Source organism: Anomaloglossus baeobatrachus, chromosome 2 (assembly GCF_048569485.1).
Source record: "Anomaloglossus baeobatrachus isolate aAnoBae1 chromosome 2, aAnoBae1.hap1, whole genome shotgun sequence".
NCBI lineage: Eukaryota > Metazoa > Chordata > Amphibia > Anura > Aromobatidae > Anomaloglossus > Anomaloglossus baeobatrachus.
This window is the reverse complement of record NC_134354.1, coordinates 68,544,032-68,565,927: the sequence shown is the minus strand read 5'-3', so window position 1 is coordinate 68,565,927 and position 21,896 is coordinate 68,544,032. Positions and strand designations below refer to the sequence as shown.

The following is a 21,896-nucleotide window of genomic DNA, read 5'->3' as shown; positions in this document are numbered from 1 at the left end:
TGAGCCATGATGTCAACGCCACTGAAAACATTTTACTGAAGATAAACCTGCGTAAGCACCACTCATGGCTAGGATAGCGCCGATAGACAATTTTAAAAAGGAGGAAGATACAGACACCTTAGGCAGTGGAGGAGTTGCAGCAGAGCCTAAGACCTTACCTTCAGTCTCGCCCCAATGCACCGAAAATGTAGGAAGGTCAAACTTCTAATGATGATTAAACAACAACCAGGCTTTGGATTTCTTCCAGGAGGGTATCTATTGACTCGGTATAACAGCGACATTATGGCCATACCTTTCTTTTAACATGCATAACCCTAATGACAGGTTCTCTTTAAGATGCCATATAAACATCAAAAGTTAATAAAGCCCTAGTTCATTTAGCATAATTGAGCGCCCTTTCCAGGTAGGTCAACCCCTACAGATGATTGATAGGTGTCTATGTTTAGAGTCAGAGGACTGCAGAACCTAAATAAGACCTGATCTATCAAATGTCAGGAGCGACCAGCCTATAATGATGTTGGCCTGGCATCTGTGACCTCTCATTCCTTGACCATATTAACTCGGTCCCATAGGATCCCAATCTCAGATCCTCAAAATTGGCCAATACAATTATTTTACCTAGTCTTTTATTAGGTTACACTACCTATACATTGGGCATTTAATTGAGATACTATATGCAAACCAAATATACCTATACTCTGTAGTCTTTTATGTTTGAAATAATTGAACATGTTTGCTAACAGAAGCATCATGTCTATATGGCAGATACATCTACATTCATCTCCTATAGGGCCACCTATATAGACAAGTTGCTTAAATAATCTAATAATATTATAATTTAATAATAAATAATAATAATAAATTCATAAATAATAAATCTAATAATTTGAATAAATATAATAATAATAATAATAATAATAATAATAATAATAATAATAATAATAATAATAATAATAATAATAATAAAAAAATAAATAAAATAATTTAATAATAAATAATCTCCCCCCTACAAAATTTTATTTTACCAGGGTCCAAATTTTACATATAGCAAACGTAAGCATTAGAAGTGTCAAATTAGTTAAACCTTATATCAAAACGTGCAAATGCCCCTATTAACTATTAGGCTAAATGTTTGCCCTCCAGTGGCATGATGATATATTGCGGCTTATATTTAGTTGGCTCTGCTGCAAATAATTTTACTAGATAGGTAAAATATAATTGAAAGTAGCCTGCCATATATAAATCTTGCTTTATTTCTTCATTATATCAAATAGATATACCTGCATTGTGCCAGCTCCCCTTCTTTGTGCCAAGTGCAACTTTGTGGTGCATGGTTGTATCTGGGGAATCTAAGTAAAGGATGTAGAAAAAGAGGATATTCGCCTATTTTTGGATACAACTTGTAATAATCTATGTTGCAGTGTCAATGATGTGTAAAATGTATCTAGCACATACTGGAATTGGTGAAATAATGGTTTTAAAGGGAACCTGTCACCTACCATAAATATGTGATTTTTTTTCGTGTGCATAATGTCATTGTTCTCCTGAATCTGGAGATGGTTTATTTTTGTTCCTGTGTTCTCCTGTTACTGAGATATGACCCCAAATTCCCTGTATGGTAATCTAGTCTGTTGTTCTCAGTGGGTGTGACCCTTAACTCTCCTCTGTGGGCGTGTTCTTGAAGACCACACCCACCTAGTGAAAAGGGTATAGGAGGCTATATCTCAGGAACAGAGAGGCGTAGAAACAAAAGAAAAGCAACACCACAATCAGGAGAACAGGTGCATTTATACCAGGCAAAAAAATTACACATTTATGGCAAGTGACAGGTACTCTTTAAGCTTCACAGGCTAGTTAGAAGATAATTCCCTGCACGCGGAGCTGAAGAAATCTTATTAGCAGGCTTGATGGTATATACGTCTCTCAGAAATAAATACAATCCTTTCAGCAATCATTTTGGAGGATGATTGCTTATATTAATATCAAACTTAAGATATCGCTAAGTAAATGTATAGAAACTTGGTGGGTCTGCTAATGATGAATGATCCAGAAGGGGGGTAGACTGGGTCCATTCAAGTACAGCAATAATTGCTAGCCAGATCCTAATTAATAATGGTAGTTAGCAATTGTGCTGATGTGACTTAATTATATTTAATTCTGAGAGCTAATGATTTCAATGATATGGCGGTGTAGAGGTAACACAGACTAATGGACAGTACCTGCAGGGGTAAAGGTGAAGGACTGAACTGCAAAACAAGAAGGTAAAGACAATTTGAGTTATAAGCTCGGCTGGAGAAAAAGATCAAAGCATTCTAGTGATCGAGTGATCGAGTGATGAGAGCGACACTTCCCAGCATGGGCACATGACTTTCTTTGAAGCAATAGCCACTCAGCAGCCAATGGAGAGTTATCATATATCAAGTGATACATTGCAAGTCACTAGTGGTGGTAATGAGAATGTGCGCATAGTGCATCCCATAGGCACAGACATATCGACCCCTACACACATAGGCTGAGATGTAGCAGAGCTGAGATTGTCAGAAGCACTCTCATCTGAAGGTCTGCATTATCACTCAGACATTGCACCTATAGGAAAGCCAACACAAAATCAGCTCTGCTACATCCGTACAAGCACAAGGTAGCCCAACATAGTCTAAACATGGCAGCAGTGATGGTTTAGGAAATTATGAATCATTAATTATCACATTGTGCGCATAAATTAACATCTGAGGTTATCATAGATTTCTTTGTATAAAAGGCAATACACAATTATAGGCTTTGATCAATTGATTGCACATTAAGTGTAAATATGTTGTAAAGAAAACCGGGATCTAATTATTTGGAGAATTCTTTGCATTAGACCAGGATTCTAGCAGTTTGCCCCCTAGAGGCTGATTTTGTGACTGCAGGTCTGTACGAAAAATACAGCCACAGCTATCCAGGAATATTGTGTGACACTGAAGTGAATGGAGCTGAGCTGCAATACCACTAATAAGCTGCAGACAGGTGCGATAATGGTTTTGGAAGAAAACAGACCAATTTAATGTGCACTATCTATCTATCCATCCATCCATCCATCCCTCTATCCATCCATCCATCCATCCATCCATTTATCTATCCATCCATCGATCCATTCATCCATCCATCCATTTATCTATCCATCCATCCATCCATCCATCCATCCATCCATCCATTCATCCATCCATCCATTTATCTATCCATCCATCTATCCATCCATCCATCCATCTATCCATCCATCCATCCATCCATTCATCCATCCATCCATCCATTTATCTATCCATCTATCCATCCGTCCATCCATCTATCCATCCATTGATTGATCTATCTATCTGTGCATCCATCCATCTATCTATCTATCTCTCTCTATCTATCCATCCATTTATCTATCTATCCATCCATCCATCCATCCATCCATCCATCCATCCATTCATCTATCCATCCATCCATCCATCCATCCATCCATCCATCCATCCATTTATCCATCCATCCATCCATCCATCCATCCATCCATTTATCTATCCATCCATCCATCCGTCCATCCATCTATTGATTGATCTATCTATCTGTGCATCCATCCATCTATCTATCCATCCCTCTATCTATCTCTCTATCTATCCATCCATTGATCTTTCCATCTGTCTATCCATCTGTCTATCTATCTATCTATTTATCAATACATCCATCCATCCATCCATCCATCTATATATCCATTCATCCTTTGATCTTTCCATCTTCCATCCATCCATCTATCTATCTATTCATCCATCCATCCATCCATCGATCTGTCCATCCATCCATTCATGTATTCATCTATCCATGTATCCAACCACCTATCTATTTATCTGTCTATCTATCTATCTATCTATCTCAACAAAGTATTCTCACATATCAGCTTTATATATACAATATATATGTGTATATATATATATATATATATATATATATATATATATATATATATATATCCAGGGAATCTGTTTTATATATAAATATATTCCACTTAATATAACAATTCTGGATCTTCTGGATCATTTCTTAGAAGTCACATTCCTTTGTTATTCCTCTTAAAAATGTATGGATAAATTGGCAATTGGATTTTACCAGTTGTATATGTGTCTATATATACACTGCACTGACATTCACTGTTGCTCGCTGTTAAAGTGCACGCCCCTTTGACAAGGAGAAGGTGACACCCAGCTGTCAATTTATTAAAAAAAGAGAGATAAAAGAAAAATAACAACAGTTCTTAAAAAAATGCTGCAGAAATGTATTGGGTGATACAATAACAAGTATTAACTAAAGCAAACATGGCAGGAGCCTTGTGTAGTCACAGGCCTTGTGGCATTCTGATTTCAACTTCATTTTTAATACATTTTAAAGGGTATCACTTAATGAAACCAGGTATAGAAGTGATCCTAACAAAACGGCTGTAATGAGATCTTGAAAAGATATCGTGTCATATCTCATATTTTCCATTTTCACCTAATTCCTCATTCCAGGAACAAATTGTAGCACCATTCTCAGGCCCTCCTTCTTATATTTCTCCTGCCTTTGTTTCCCTGAAATTTCCATAATTCCAACCATTAATATTCACCGTCTGGAGAGTTCAAACATCTGACATGATCGTATCTCAAGAGAAGCCGTGCCACAATATCCCGCGCTGGATCCTGCTTTGAAGTACTATTGGTTTGATCTAACATCTTATCCATTTGATCTTCTGCTCTGAAAAGATCTATCAAATTCCCTGGTCCTGGAGAAGCGCAAGCTTCTTATGTACCGGGAACTAGTGCAACCGCCTACAAGAAGCCAGGACGGCAGGAATTATCTGGGTCAGAGTCCTCCTGGTGGGAGAATAATGAGGGGACGGAGCCTACTGGAGAACGGCGAGACACAACCTATTATATCTATCACCTATTACATATCTATACATCTATTTTTCTATGTATCCATATATACATCTATCTATCTATCCATCTATCCCATATCTATCTATCTATCCATCCATCTACCCCATATCTATCTATCTATCTATCCCTCTATCTATCTATCTATCTATCTATCTAATATGTATCTATCCAATATCTATCTAGCCAATATCTATCTATCTAACTACAAGTATCTATCCATCCAATATCTATCTATCTCTCTCTCCAATATCTATGCGTTTCTCCAATAACTATCTATCTATCTATCCAATATCTATCTATCTATCTATCTATCCCTCTATCTATCTATCTATCCAATATCTATCTATCTATCTATCTATCTATCCAATATCTATCTATCTATCCAATATCTATCTATCTATCTATCTAGCTATTTATCTTTCTATCTAGCCAATATCTATCTATCTATCTATTTATCTACCCAATATCTATCCATCCATCCATCTATGAAGCAGCAGTGGTATCAAACAATATGTGAAACATTATAATCCAAAGATAAAAATTCTATCTACCCCCCGCCATTTTTCTGCTTATTCTTCATACATAGAAGTGATCCCAGAAAATTCTTATTGCTTTTATCTGCTATAGCAATAAGTATAGGTTGTATGTATTCTATTCCTCCCTGGGCTACAGAAGTATGCCGATACTATGTAAGATGTTCTGCAGCTTCTAGGGGGCAAAATGATGAACAATAATGTAAGTGTTCTGCTGTCTTAGCACCAAGGGGAAGATTTAGGATAATATTTGGGACGCTCTTTCAATCGTTCGTTTCCTCCACAAACATATCTAATATTTTAAGTGCATCATGGTGAGCCACCAGCTCTGCTGTTGCATTAGGATCACTGCTGGCTAGAAGACTTTGTTGGGTACCGAGTCACCATCATTCATGGTCATTGCCTCCTATTCCTGGAATACAGACGGCGCTGATGCTGTGGGCCATGTCTTACCGGCGTAGTTGCTAAGTCCCTTCCTCTTCTTTCTGCGCCAGTACAGCCATATGCTGAATCCCATAAGAATTACCCAGCATGCTCCACCAATTCCCGCGATGAAGGCCGGCTGCTTTACGACATCAGTGATCTGTTCGGTGATGCTGTTGTTATTCTCTGTGATTAAAACTTCATTGCGATTTCCTGTATAAAAATGAAAAACAAAATGTAAAAATGTAATGATATATTGTAATGTTGGAGAGGTCCCAGATCTGTTGTTTGCTTCTGTCCTCAGTTGCAGTTGGACTTATGGTGCTATCACTAGTGCAATTTAAGGGTTTTCCTCTACTTTAAGAAGCTTGGACAAATGAGAAGCTGCTGATTGGCTGCAGCAGTCATTTGATTACTCCTCCAGTTGTTGGTGCCCCATCATAAGCAGAGGACACAGTGCGATTGTAGGGGAGCAGTGGAGGGAGGTGAACATAGATTTTTTTTTTTAATACCCCACACTAGGCCCTTTGGTAATACTCTCAAGGGTGTGTCACACTTGACAGACAGTCCTGTAGTTTCCGACTGTAGAAGGTCGCAGTGTTTGGCTACACAAGCTGCTCCCTTTTTCCCTGCTTGGGGTTTATCCCTTTATCTTTAGGACCCTGCAGATTTCCTCACTTCCCTTAGTGTATTTTAATGCTCTCATTCCCTCTTGCTTTCTGCTGGTGATAGGTTTAATAAAAACCTTTTACATTTCTTGAGTGCAAATGGTTGGCTAGTATTCATCTAGAGAAACTTTGTTGGTGTTGCAGCTCCTCTCCTTGAGTTATCTGGAGACAAGTAATTTGTTTACTTTCTCCTGTATATTCTTTAGAGCTTAGTGGGGCTGACTTAGCGCTCATGCCATACATTCCAAATCTAGGGCCTATATTAGGGTCAGCCAGGTATCTTGCTCGGCGCATAAAAGTGGAACCTATTTAGGTTGATGAGGGAAACCAGGGGCCAGTGGTAGGTTTGGTCAGTGGTTACCATCTCCCCCTTCCCTAGACACAGGGTTTCCCTTCCCTTTCGCCGTTTGCTTGGAATTTTCCTATACCTAGCATAACTAATACCTTTTTAATTAATAGAAGGTATTACAAATACAATTACACTGTATGTGGTGTGTTTCTATGTGTAAGTATTTGTGTTGTATAGATGTTTGCAACCTCATAATTCCTGACAGCCTGGCAGAATCCTTGGTTGGCTACAATTCACATTATAACCTCTGGGTGGCTACATATTGTGAGATGCAGCATTAACATCTCCTGACATAATATTACAAAATCATATATTTATTTTTAAGTTGGTTACATCATTCATCATGTCTAGGATATAAGGAGCTAAGAGCAAAGGTAAGGAAAATATTATAACTGAATGATGTCAAAGGGCTCAACTAATACTGATGGGCGGGGAAGTTTCACATTTCTATACACACCCCTGTGGTTCTTATTGGTGCATAGTTCTGAAGAGTTATTTCTTTGTTTGAGATACTACATAAACTGGTCATAATGATGTAATAAAGCAGAAACTTTCAGTATATCACAAAGATTGTGTGCTGCACTGATTTCTCAACACTTGTAAAACAAACCTTACTAATTTGGAGTTCCAGTGGCATACAAGGAGTATATTTCGCTTACACTATATATGTGTGTGTTAGAGTATATGTTTGGCATATAGGCACTTTGTGCTCTTGTGTTTGTATACTTGGCCAAGAATTTGGCTCAAGGTGCAAAATTGACATAATAAATAATGATTGCACACATAAAAATAAATAAAGGGCTAGGCTATTTCGTCACTATTTTCTAGGACAAGAGGGCTATATAGGTTCAGGAATGAATTTATTAATAAATATATAATATTTTTACCCCACTGATTACCATTGACCAACAACTCATAGGAAATGGACTGAATTGACCATAATTCCAGAAATTTGTGTCCAGAATCCTGGTTAAAAAGGTAATAACAATTTACTGGATGATACTTCGTAGTGGCGGTCCTAAAAATCGAATACTCCGGCGGATAATATATACAAGAAGCCACAGGTATGTTTGTACTGGAAGGTCTGTGAAAGCAGGTGTTACAGTAACAATACTGTCAGATCCACTAATTAGATGGAAGACAAGCCATGAGGGTGACCTGCATCTCGCCATTGTGTCTGCAGACAAAGATGTAATGATATACAATGTCTTCCTCCTACAGGAGACTAATGAAGAATAAAACTAATTTGCTGGAGCAAAAATTAATTAGTCACATCCAAATCAACTGCAATTAATACCGTGAAAGTTTGCAAGTCTGAATCAACCGATCTTATTGCAATTTATGCTATAAAAATGCAAACCTAAGTGCTATGTATCGGCGAGTACAATTTTAACTGCGCAAGTGTAATTTGGACTAAATTAATGTGTGAGATACAACTATGGATTCATAAACTGTTAGTGGTGCAAGCAAGAGAGAAGTAATGTCTTCATGGGCCATTACACCTAATATAGAGGTCGAGGTATAGATGAATGGTAGACATGAAAGTGATGCTGAAGACATGATTGAATTTTTTTATTGCTCACCTTAAAAAATCCAAATTGGGGAATATTCATACATGTAATATAGCATTGGGGAATATTCATACATGTAATATAGCATTGGGGAATATTCATACATGTAATATAGCATTGGGGAATATTAGAGGAGAACATTCATTCATGTAATATAGCATTGGGGAATATTCATACGTGTAATATAGCATTGGGGAATATTAGAGGAGAACATTCATTCATGTAATATAGCATTGGGAAATATTAGAGAACATTCATTCATGTAATATAGCATTGGGGATATTAGAGGAGGATATTCATACATGTAATATAGCATTGGGGAATATTAGAGGAGAATATTCATTCATGTAATATAGCATTGGGGATATTAGAGAAGAATATTCATTCATGTAATATAGCATTGGGGATATTAGAGGAGAATATTCATTCATGTAATATAGCATTGGGGAATATTAGAGAACATTCATTCATGTAATATAGCATTGGGGAATATTAGAGAACATTCATTCATGTAATATAGCATTGGGGAATATTCATACATGCAATATAGCATTGGGAAATATTAGAGGAGAATATTCATTCATGTAATATAGCATTGGGGATATTAGAGGAGAATATTCATACATGTAATATAGCATTGGGGAATATTAGAGGAGAATATTCATTCATGTAATATAGCATTGGGGATATTAGAGGAGAATATTCATCCATGTAATATAGCATTGGGAATATTAGAGGAGAATATTCATACATGTAATATAGCATTGGGGAATATTCATACATGTACTATAGCATTGGGGAATATTAGAGAACATTCATTCATGTAATATAGCATTGGGGAATATTCATACATGTAATATAGCATTGGGAAATATTAGAGGAGAATATTCATTCATGTAATATAGCATTGGGGATATTAGAGGAGAATATTCATTCATGTAATATAGCATTAGGGATATTAGAGAAGAATATTCATTCATGTAATATAGCATTGGGGATATTAGAGGAGAATATTCATTCATGTAATATAGCATTGGGAAATATTAGAGGAGAACATTCATACATGTAATATAGCATTGGGGAATATTCATACATGTAATATAGCATTGGGGAATATTAGAGAACATTCATTCATGTAATATAGCATTGGGGAATATTCATACATGTAATATAGCATTGGGAAATATTAGAGGAGAATATTCATTCATGTAATATAGCATTGGGGATATTAGAGGAGAATATTCATTCATGTAATATAGCATTGGGGATATTAGAGGAGAATATTCATCCATGTAATATAGCATTGGGGAATATTCATACATGTAATATAGCATTGGGGAATATTAGAGGAGAATATTCATCCATGTAATATAGCATTGGGGATATTAGAGGAGAATATTCATACATGTAATATAGCATTGGGGAATATTCATTCATGTAATATAGCATTGGGGATATTAGAGGAGAATATTCATCCATGTAATATAGCATTTTGGAATATTCATACATGTAAAATAGCATGGGGGAATATTATTTGGGAAAATTCTTACATGTAATATATTATTGGGGAATATTATTGGGGAAAATTCATACATGTAATATAACATTGGGGAATATTAGAGGAGAATATCCATTCATGTAATATACTGTAGCATTGGGGAATATTAGAGGAGAATATTTATTCATGTAATATTGCATTGGGGAATATTATTGGGTAATATTCATCCATGTAATATAGCATTTGGGAATATTCATACATGTAAAATAGCATGGGGGAATATTATTGGGGAAAATTCTTACATGTAATATATTATTGGGAAATATTATTAGGTAATATTTATCCATGTAATATAGCATTGGGGAATATTATTGAGGAATATTCATACATGTAATATAGCATTGGGCAATATTATCGGGGAATATTCATACATGTAATATCTTATGAAGACTTTGGGATAGCGCAGTCTCGAGCTAAGGTACCCCACGCTATCCCTAGCCTCAGGGATACTCATAATGGTGGAGAGGCCTGAGTCTCCTTCCTAGTCATGCTCCTGACTAGTCCTGATCTAATTCCCCCTCCTTCTCTAATTCCCCCTCCTTCTTCCCTCAGGGAGGAACAGGAAAGGAGTGTGTTGAAACCAGAGATAAAGAGAAACAAGGGAAAACCCAATAACTCTGTCACACAGCACACACAAACAGGATAAGACAATAAGAGATTCAGAGAGTCTGGGATACCACACCTCACAGACCAACACAGAATAAACTATAGCTGGCATGGGTAGAAGGATTCCAACAGTATAAATAGGAGAGGAGCAGACGTGAGAGGTCACCTCACAACATATGATTAAAGGAGCAAGGAGACTAGCAGAGATTAACTCTTGCTAGCCTGCCTATGAATCAGCACACAGCAGGCTGATGCCCATGTTTGCCTGTGTTGATCACGGACACCAAAGAAACCATAGGGCAGAATGTCAGAATCCACAATCTGAACAGAGATCAATCCCGTAAAGACAGTCAACGAAGTTTGTGCAAAACTCCGTGTGACAATATAGCATTGGGGAATAGTATTGGGGATCATTCAGCCATGTAATATAATATTGAGGAATATTATTGGTGAATATTCTTACATCTAATATAGCAGATGCTATAATGCAAAAAAAACAAACAAAAAAATAATAATACGCAACTCTTTTTTCTTGGATGACGAAACATGACTGTTGCAGCCAATCAGTAGACTTCTTGGTCACATGCTGTACTACTGCCATCATGGCTCCCATCAATGAGTGCTGATGATGACTTTAGTGCAGCTGTCACATGATAGGATTCAGCTGTCAAGTGTTGGTTGCTCATAAATATAGTCCAATAGCACCGTCCAAAAGTGTTTGTTGGAAGTGGCACTTATATTTTTTTGTTATTTCAGATATCTTGCTGCAGTTTAAAGTGGATTCATCACCAGATTCATTAGACCTGATGAGGCTTGTGTACTTACTATGAATATCTTCAGTGAAAGCTTAATGGGGTTGTCCACTACCTCCATAGCTGGCATGGTTCCACCGGTGCCGAGGCTCACGTGGCAGGTGGCACTCTGATATCATGCAAGCCCCACGTTCAATCAGCGCTAGCTTCTGTCTCCCTGCCTTTGGACACAGGAGCGGCGGCAATGGTGCTCTCTTCCTGTTAATTAACTTGTTTGTCCAAAGGCAGTGAAACAAAACCAGATGCTGATTGGTCATTGAGATCAAGTGATGTCACAGCACCATATGAGTCCTGGCACCAATGGACCCCCGTCGGCCAAGAAGGTGAGTAAATGCTTTGTTACTTTACCTGGGGGAAATATGTGGAATTAGAAGGGTTGACCTAGTAGTAAACAACCCCTTTAAACTCAATCTCCGCCCACATAGCCTAATTGATAGTTCCTCAGGGTTCTCCTTACTTTTGCTGCTGAGATCTAACACTGCCCAGTACAAGCTACAGCTGTCAGGTGGGGTAAATGGAGATCGTATTCATTTCTACTTATGAGTTCTTTCATTCTTTACCTCAATTCATAAAATGATCATTTTTAGGGATGATCGAATACCACAAATATTCGTATTCACGAATATTCGACGAATAACTCGCCACTATGCGAATATTCGACGCGCAATGTAAGTCTATGGGAAGCCCGAATAGTTCCGAATAGTTGTTATTCGGGTTTCCCATAGACTTACATTGCGCACCGAATATTCGCGAACAGTTGAATAGCGGCGACCTATTCGGAAAGTATTTGCGAAGCCGAATATTTGAGGTATTCGATCATCCCTAATCATTTTTATTTTCAAATTTATACAAGTTTTCTGACATGGATTCTCAAAGTAAGTACACCAGCCTCATCAGGTCTAAGAGATTTATATAATACTGTCTTGTGAAATCTGCTGATTGATCCGCTTCAATGTAATAATCTTCACCATCAGCACGATCTAATAACATTCAGGCCGCATAAAACACGATAGAAAGAAATATAACATACAAGTTTGCACAATCGGTTAACCTTGAGATGATTTGATCTGTACTTATATATTCCCCAACCGTGTGTTTGCATTTCCATTCAATACTCTAATTATCTATTTTATTAGAACAGAATAGATATATTTTATTAGCGATATAAATGAGGCGCTGATCCTGAACTAGTAATGATTTTTCCGGGGCTGTTTGTATTTGGCGATCAATATGTGTTATACTACAATATAGAAAAGACAAAGGGGGTTAATAAGGAGTCCAATTACATTTTTTTACAAAGCAAACAGTAAAACCCTCTCATCAGTCAATGTGACCCATAGGTGCTATTTCATCTAGCCCACAACTCCACCGACTTAATGAAGAAAAAATCCAAAAGGAATATATACGATATAAGAGCGGCATAATTGCTTTCAATGCTCGGAGTATTAATGACATAAAAGAAGGTGTCATAAAATGATTGTTGAGGCAGGGACACTGAGATCGTTAAGGAAACAATTAGCTGCCATCTTGAGCATAATTATCTGGAAAAGATGGCTCCTTTGGGCCGGCGTTCTTTTTATGTCCAATATACTTGTTCTTTTATCTGGTGTTTACTGCAGAAACTCTTTAACTCAATTTGGCAGAGTGTACGGTGTGATGTAATGGGCTGCAGAGGAGCCAGAACAGCTGGCTACATGCATGTGTGTATTATATATACGGTGATGAAGGATTCTGTATGTTTGTAGCAACTGTAAATACAAAAGGCAGCTACGGTGCGAGCAGAGACCAAATACAAAAGGAAGCTATGGTACGAGCAGAGACCAAATAAAAAAAGCAGCTACGGTGCGAGCAGACACCAAATAAAAAAGGCAGCTAGAGTGCGAGCAGAGACCAAATAAAAAAGGCAGCTACGGTGCAAGCAGACACCAAATAAAAAAGGCAGCTATGGTGCGAGCAGAGACCAAGAAAAAAAAAAGGCAGCTAGAGTGCGTGCAGAGACCAAATTAAAAAGGCAGATACGGTGCAAGCAGACACCAAATAAAAAAGGCAGCTATGGTGCGAGCAGAGACCAAGAAAAAAAAAGGCAGTAGAGTGCGAGCAGAGACCAAATAAAAAAGGCAGCTATGGTGCCAGCAGACAACAAATAAAAAAGGCAGCTATGGTGCGAGCAGACACCAAATAAAAAATGCAGCTATGGTGCAAGCAGACACCAAATAAAAAAGGCAGCTATGGTGCGAGCAGACACCAAATAAAAAAGGCAGTAGAGTGCGAGCAGAGACCAAATAAAAAAGGCAGCTATGGTGCGAGCAGACACCAAATAAAAAAGGCAGCTATGGTGCGAGCAGACACCAAATAAAAAAGGAAGGTATGGTGCGAGCAGAGACCAAGAAAAAAAAAGGCAGTAGAGTGCGAGCAGAGACCAAATAAAAAAGGCAGCTAGAGTGCGAGCAGAGACCAAATAAAAAAGGCAGCTAGAGTCCGAGCAGAGATCAAATAAAAAAAGGCAGCTAGAGTGCGAGCAGAGACCAAATAAAAAAGGCAGCTAGAGTGCGAGCAGAGACCAAATAAAAAAGGCAGCTATGGTACGAGCAGACACCAAATAAAAAAGGCAGCTAGAGTGCGAGCAGAGACCAAATAAAAAAGGCAGCTAGAATGCGAGCAGACACCAAATAAAAAAGGAAGGTATGGTGCGAACAGACACCAAATAAATAAGGAAGGTATGGTGCGAGGAGAAACCAAATAAAAAAGGAAGCCATGGTGCGAGCAGACACCAAATAAAAAAGGCAGCTATGGTGCGAGCAGACAACAAACAAAAAAGGCAGCTATGGTGCGAGCAGATACCAAATAAAAAAGGCAGCTATGGTTGCGAGCAGACACCAAATAAAAAAGGCAGCTAAAGTGCGAGCAGAGACCAAATAAAAAAGGCAGCTATGGTGCGAGCAGACACCAAATAAAAAAGGCAGCTATGGTGCGAGCAGACACGAAATACAGCAATAATACCTAAAAAATAACTTTTATTAGTTCCTCTAAAAATAGGGAAGGATCACCTTGCCTATGCATAAAAAATATTCAGCTTAAGGGTTAAATGAATTGCAAGATCCTCCATAAAAATAGGGGGACTAGCATACCCTGTAGACATGCAATAATACCTAAATATCAATTGGTGCTGGCAGATATAAATATTTATTTAACCGAGATGGCCAAGATTTTTCACACAACTGCCTACTCAGACCCTGTTCACAAATCGGCAGCAGTGTTAATCACATCCAATACTACCCTCCAGTTGATAACAGGAGGTTTTTTAGTGACCATGACACCCACAGGTGTTTGGTCAGGAGGAACAATATTCCTCACATCCAGTTAAAAAATTAGCAATATCCAGGAATTCAGATAGTCAAGTTATTAACCTGGTATTGTCTGAAAGGGAACAATCCCTGGGAGAAGGAGACTCTGGGAGAGGACAGTGAGTCCATTCATAAGGGGTCCTAGAGCTGTTTGGTGAGGGTCTTTTGGAAAACGCCGAATATGAGGACGAACTGACCGCTTGGGAGACAAGACACCAGCAATTGGGTGAGATTGTTCCCTTTCAGACAATACCAGGTTAATAACTTGACTATCTGAATTCCTGGATATTGCTCATTTTTTTTTTTTTAAACATCTTTTTATTGAATTTTAACCGAATTTCTTTTACAATCTGCTCTTATACAAAGAGCATTTCATTGATGACATTATAATCAAAACAGTCCCGCCCACCCCTCCCCCCGCTCTGCGTGCGACCAGAAGCAACTTAAAATGGTAACTTATGTAATTGGTATGTGTCCATTGAGCAGTTCAAGAAGGTACCAAGAGGTCTGTCCAAACTGAGATTTAAGTCTATCCTTAAGCACTGTAGCCAAGTTAGGTATAAATAAAGACCATGTTTCAAAGAAACGCTTAGTCAACTTCTCCTTATTCGACAGTGCATCCAGCCAGTCCATTTTGAATATGAACATTAGTTTTGTTTGGATAAACGCTAGAGAGGGTGCTTCAGGATTTACCCAGAGATGTAGGATACTTTTCCTAGTGGCCGAGGCCCAAATAGTTAACATTGCCCTGGTACCTCTCGGAAGACTTTGTTAAGCCTCCTCCAACATGTTAAAAATCGCCCACTGTGGTGTCAGAGCAAACTGAATATTGTATGTGTTTTGTAAGACTGAGTGAACGCTTCTCCATACTCCCTGTATCTGAACACAGTCCCATAAGTGGTGAAACAGGTCAGTGTCTCTTATGCCACATTTAGAACAAGAGTATAAGGCATTTGTGTCCATTTTTGATTGAATTTTTGGAGTAATATATGCTCTATGTAGAATCATCAAGGCCATATCTGTGTAGCTACTGGACGACAGAAATTTACGTTGCAACAGCGTGGCTTGTAAAAAATCCTTTACCTCGAACTCTGGCATGTCTACCTTCCATTTTGCTGGACCTGTTGTTTTCCCCTCCCATGTCCAAACTGTACGCAACATTGAATAAACCTGACTAGTCGAGGACGCCTGGCTTCTTGCCCTCCTAAGAAAGTTATCCACACTTCCTCCAAGATCTCCCTTTGGCTTGTCAACAAGATATTTTTGTGCCAAGCTACGCGCCTGAAGAAAAAGAAAAGGCTGACCCACAAAAGCTGGAAATCGGTGTGCCGCCTTCTCGTAAGAAAGCAACGACCAATCAGGCTCCATTAGATCTGCAGCATAAGCACAACCCTGCATTGACAATGTTTCATAAATCCTCGGAGGGCGACCCTGGAGGAATCTCGGATTTCCAATAAAGGGTTGAAATGGGGAACTTGAAGTGTTAGTTTTACCAAGTTTCCTCACCTTCCTCCACGTTTGTATAGTATGCCATAGTGTTGGATGATCCCTAACCTCACTCGGTATTTCCTCGTTCCCTAAATGCAGCAATGCTGTTAACGAGACTTGTGAACATAGCTGTTGTTCCAATTGTACATTGGCAAAGTGAGATACTCCTCGCACCCAGTCCACCACATATCTAAAATTTGCTGCTAGATTATATCTGCCCAGATCTGGAAGATTTATGCCCCCTGCCCCTTTTGGTAATTGAAGCTTGATTAAGCTGATCCTAGTACGCCCCTTGTGCCCCCAAATTAATTTTCCAAAGGATGAATTTAGTAGCTTAATATCTGATTTGCGTAGAAGCAACGGGAGAGTCTGAAATAAGAACATTATTTTGGGGAATGCTACCATTTTAATTAAGTGACATCGGCCCGAAAAGGATATTTTCACATGTTTCCAAGATTGGAGTAGATGTATTAATGAATTTATAAGAGGCTTATAATTAATTTGATATAGTAACAAGGGGTTTGCTGGGAGCTGAATCCCCAAATATTTAATGGACCTGGTACACCACTGGAAGGGAAATAAGTTGTTATCAATTTTACCCGATTTGTACATTGCCAATGCCTCAGTTTTTTTGTAATTTACCCTGAAGCCTGAGGCCTTTCCAAAATTATTCAATGTGTTCATTATCTCTGGAATCGCTTGAGAGGGATTGGCAATAAACAATAATATATCATCGGCAAAAGCCAAAAGTTCAAAAGTTTAATTGTTGTCCCACCGACTCTCATGCCCTGAAATATTGCTAAATTATGTAGGGTCCTCAACATTGGGTCCAGAGCCAAATTAAACAATAAAGGTGACAAGGGACACCCCTGCCTCGTTCCCCTCTGTACCTCAAATGGCTCAGAGAATGTATTATTTATAGATAGTCTGGATTTGGGTTCTGTGTATATCATCTTGACTGCTTCGCAAAACCAGGATCCCACCTGGCGACATGCCAAAAGATTATGTAAATAGGCCCAAGAGACCCTGTCAAAGGCCTTGTCCGCATCAAGGCTAACTACTATATGTTTGGTACATCTATGCTTCCTACTATAAGAGATAGCCCCAATAGCTGTCCTGATGTTATAGGTGATGGATTTCCCGTGCACGAATCCCGTTTGGAAGGGCAGAATAAGATCTGGAATCACTTGTTGTAATCTACCAGCTAGTATTTTAGTAAAGATTTTAAAATCAGAGTTGAGTAATGAGATGGGTCTGTATCCCTCCACCTGTAGTGGGTCTTTTCCTGGCTTAGGTAATACTATAATGTTTGCCTCATTGAACCTGTCGGGAATTATTCTATCTGTGACTATCTTATTATAGACTGCACATAGATGAGGACCGAAAGAGGCTCCCAAGATCTTATAATATTCGTTACTAAATCCGTCGGGCCCTGGGCTTTTGGCTAGTTTAAGAGTGCCAATAGTTTTTACTATTTCTGAAATATTTATAGGGGCGTTTAGTACTACTCTTTGTTCCTCTGTCAAGATGGGCGCTACGGTACCATGGATAAAATCAGCTTCCCCGTCAACCTCCCTCGGTTCCACCTCATACAGCGAGCCAAAGAATGCCCTGAACTCCTCCACTATTTCCTCATCTTTTGTTACCATGGTACCATCTTTCTTTTTAATTTTGTGGATTCTAGTGGTGGTTCTAAAGGGTTTGGTTAAAGAAGCTAGTAATTTCCCAGGTTTGTTGCCCCATTTAAAGTATTTATGTTTCTGATAGTCCAGGTTACTAAGTGCCATCTCATGGGCCAAGGTGTCCGCCGCCTCCTTGGCCTCTAAGAAATGTTGTTTTGTCGCATCCGTGTTGTTATTTTTAAAATCTTTATATGCCTGCGTGAGAAGTTTTTGTGCTGATATAGTTTGTTCCAGGAGCTTTTTTCTCTTATGGCTGACATATGATATTATCTGACCTCTTACTACTGCCTTGGAGGCAGTCCAATACAAACCAGCGTCCCCACTATGCTCGTGATTATCCTTCTCATAAAAGCTCCAGTAGTTTTGTAAAGAAGCTTTGAAATCCTCAGATTGATATAAATATGAAGGAAACCTCCACCTTCTTTCCCGTAGTATTGTGGTAGATAATAACAAATTAAAAGTAACCGGTGCATGATCCGAAATACAGATGTCTAGGATGTTGGAGGAAAGTAAATGTGGCGTCAGTGCTGGGCTTAGTAGCCAATAGTCAATCCGTGTATGTAAGTCATGGACATGTGAATAAAATGTATAGTCTTTATCTATTGGGTGCTGCATGCGCCATGTGTCTATTAGTCCCAATTGATTGACGAGATATTGCAAACCACTATGGAGCGCCAATAGAGGAGATGGCTGGGGACTTGACCTGTCTAAAATTCCATCATGAGCCTCATTGAAATCTCCGCCTACAATTAAATTAGTCATATCCCAACCTGTGATACTTTCGATCAATCTGGCTCTGAACTGTGGATCAGGAATATTTGGTGCATATATGTTTGCTAAGTTGTAGATAGTGCCCTCTATCTTTACTTTCACCAATAATAATCTCCCCATAGGGTCCTCTGAAACCTCCAGAACTTCATGACTAATATGCTTATTGATCAATATAGCTACCCCTCTTTGTTTTCTCGTAAATGACGCTTCTGCGCATACGGCATGTTTTCTGCTGTGAAGAAATGGGTGATTGCCCTTCATCCAGTGTGTTTCCTGTAAGAAGACAATATGGCAATTTAAACGATGTAGATAATTTAAAACTTTTTGCCTCTTAATAGGAGAGTTTAACCCGTTAACACTCCAGGAGCACCAATACAGCGATTTAATCGTGGACACATTTGCGCTCTCTGCGTTAGTCATTTATCCTATTCCAGAAGGAGGAATTAATTGTAAAATTATAAACAACCTATTTAGGTTCCCTCGTCCATCCCAGCGAGTAAACGCGACAACCCATATGAGAGCTAAACTAAAGGTACGCACGCAGAGCCCCCTAACCCCTTCCCATCTAAACAAAAACCTTAATCTAATGGCAATGTCACCTGCCTCTCTGGCAGTCCTGACACTGAAAAAAAAAGGAAAAACAGGATGAACATCAAAACTGTAGCACCGTGACGTCTCCGATTTAAGTGTCTATGTTGACTGCTGGCGAAGCTCCATTTTCCTGAAGAAGGTAATTTAAAGCCAACTTAGGATCTTCAAAAGTCCAATTCTTTCCCCCTGTAGTGAAGCGTAGAACAGCAGGATACAGTAGACTGAAGCGAATATTTTTTTCCGCCAATAGTTTGCATACTAGATTGAAGGCTTTGCGTCTTGTTGTCAAGGCTGCTGAGTAATCTTGGAACAAAAGCAGTTTAGAGTTATTGTAGGTAAGTGAGCGATTTTTTCTAAATGCTGTCAGCAATCTGATCTTGTCTTGGAAGTCCAGGACCTTAAAAATTACTTGTCTGGGTCTGACCTCACCATCATTTCGAGGTGGGCCCACTCTGTGGGCCCTTTCAATAGCAATTGGCCCCGACTTTAGATCCATTTTCAAAGCTCCTGGTAGCCATTCTGAAGTGAGTTTCAGTAGATCAGCTTGCCGAACCGATTCAGGGACGCCCACCAACCTTAAATTATTGCGTCTGGACCTGTTTTCAAGATCATCTACCTTGTCCAGCAATACAGCAATGTCCTTATTCCTGCTCTCCAGCATCTCTGAAATTTCCTTTACAGAGTCCTCCATGTCAGACACCCTCTGCTCCACATCTGTTAGCCTTGAACCCTGGGCATTAACTTGGGTGACTATAATGTCTAATGAAGACTGGAAGGCTGCCAGCCGCCCATCAATCACCGGCATCAAGAGATCCGTGATGGCCTTAGCAGTGTCCTGGGGTGGGTCTGTAGTTGCCTCAGGGGAAGCCCCTGGTGATGGGGGTGCATTTTGGTTTCGTCTTTGCGGTCTAATTCCTTTACTTGGTTGTGCGGCATTGCTCTTACCCACAAATTTATCCATAGTAAGAACTGTAAATATGGAGCTTCTTTAGAGACTGTGGTGACGTCACAATAACATAAGCTTAATTACATCTGTGTGGTAAACTTGTCTGTTTCACAATTATTTCCACGCTGTGTATGAGAGTGTATAGATGTTACTTGAAAAAGACCAGTCAGAAGGGCAGGAGGCAGGCCAGATGACTGATCCCACTTCTTTTTGTTTTTCACCCTCTTCTATACTGTCAGTGCTGGTGAAGTAGGGGTTAATCAAGTTGAGCTGTGATGCACTTCAGGCTTATCTGCCTCTGTTTACTGTTGCAGATTACAGGCCTTGTGCAGCAGCCATATAAGATGAGACCTGCAGGGATGTATCTGCCCCCTCCACAGCCCCCTGTTTATCTCCTGACCTGCTCTCACAGCCGAATGTCTCCAGGGGCTCTCAGCTCCCCCCTCACTCACAGTATCTCAGACGGTGGGCCTGTCCACCTGTGACAGGTAAACACAGCGTGCAGTCCTGTTTGCTGAGCTTGCTGCTGCTCAGTGTTTCACTATTTCTTCTGTGGCAGGGAGGGGAGTCTGTGAGAGTTCACTGAAAACTATGGCTGCCGCTGGAAGCACTTCAGTCCCCCTCCCTGTCTCCTTCTGGATGTTAGTGCCCGATATTTAACCCCTCTCTTACCAGATCCCGGGTGCTTTCCGTTTGCAGTGGCACAGCTGCAGGGGGAGCAGGGAGGATGGGCAGCGTTCCTCTGTGCAGCACAGCCCACAGCCTGCAGCCTGGTGCTTTGTGTCAGAGCACTCCTTTCTTTGTGGTGCAGCATACACCTTTCACCTCCGGAGTATCAGGAGAGCCGGGCCTGATGTGCGCCCCTTGTCCTGGCCTTATCCCTGCAGCCTTGAGATGTTAGGATGGGCCTGGATAACGTTTTTGGCCTAGGCTGCTGCAGGAGCTCATGATAAAAGCAGCTACCTCGTAGCTCCGCCTCCCGGAAGTCCTATTGCTAATTTTTTAACCGGATGTGAGGAATATTGTTCCTTCTGACCAAACACCTGTGGGTGTCATGGTCACTAAAAAACCTCCTGTTATCAACTGGAGGGTAGTATTGGATGTGATTAACACTGCTGCCGATTTGTGAACAGGGTCTGAGTAGGCAGTTGTGTGAAAAATCTTGGCCATCTCGGTTAAATAAATATTTATATCTGCCAGCACCAATTGATATTTAGGTGTTATTGCATGTCTACAGGGTATGCTAGTCCCCCTATTTTTATGGAGGATCTTGCAATTCATTTAACCCTTAAGCTGAATATTTTTTATGCATAGGCAAGGTGATCCTTCCCTATTTTTAGAAGAACTAATAAAAGTTATTTTTTAGGTATTATTGCTGTATTTCAGGTCCTTCTAATTATATACCACACCAGTGGCTGCATTATAATTGCGAGCAGACACCAAATAAAAAAGGAAGGTATGGTGCGAGCAGAGACCAAGAAAAAAAAAGGCAGTAGAGTGCGAGCAGAGACCAAATAAAAAAGGAAGGTATGGTGCGAGCAGAGACCAAGAAAAAAAAGGCAGTAGAGTGCGAGCAGAGACCAAATAAAAAAGGCAGTAGAGTGCGAGCAGAGACCAAATAAAAAA

General features: G+C 39.5%; 1 protein-coding gene across 7 annotated transcripts in view; it reads right to left on the bottom strand.

The window, feature by feature from the left end:
* ROBO2 (roundabout guidance receptor 2) overlaps positions 1-21,896 on the bottom strand; it is a 1,624,265-nt gene that overhangs the window by 71,874 nt on the left and 1,530,495 nt on the right. For 4 of the 7 annotated variants that reach the window (XM_075335083.1, XM_075335077.1, XM_075335079.1 and 1 more), the window contains exons 17-19: positions 5,915-6,097; positions 2,220-2,246; positions 1,281-1,349 (exon numbers count right to left, since the gene is read on the bottom strand). In XM_075335083.1, the coding sequence (XP_075191198.1) occupies positions 1,281-1,349; positions 2,220-2,246; positions 5,915-6,097 (279 nt within the window). The remainder of the gene's footprint in view (positions 1-1,280; positions 1,350-2,219; positions 2,247-5,914; positions 6,098-21,896) is intronic. The other 3 variants (XM_075335084.1, XM_075335082.1, XM_075335081.1) reach the window with 2 other exon arrangements.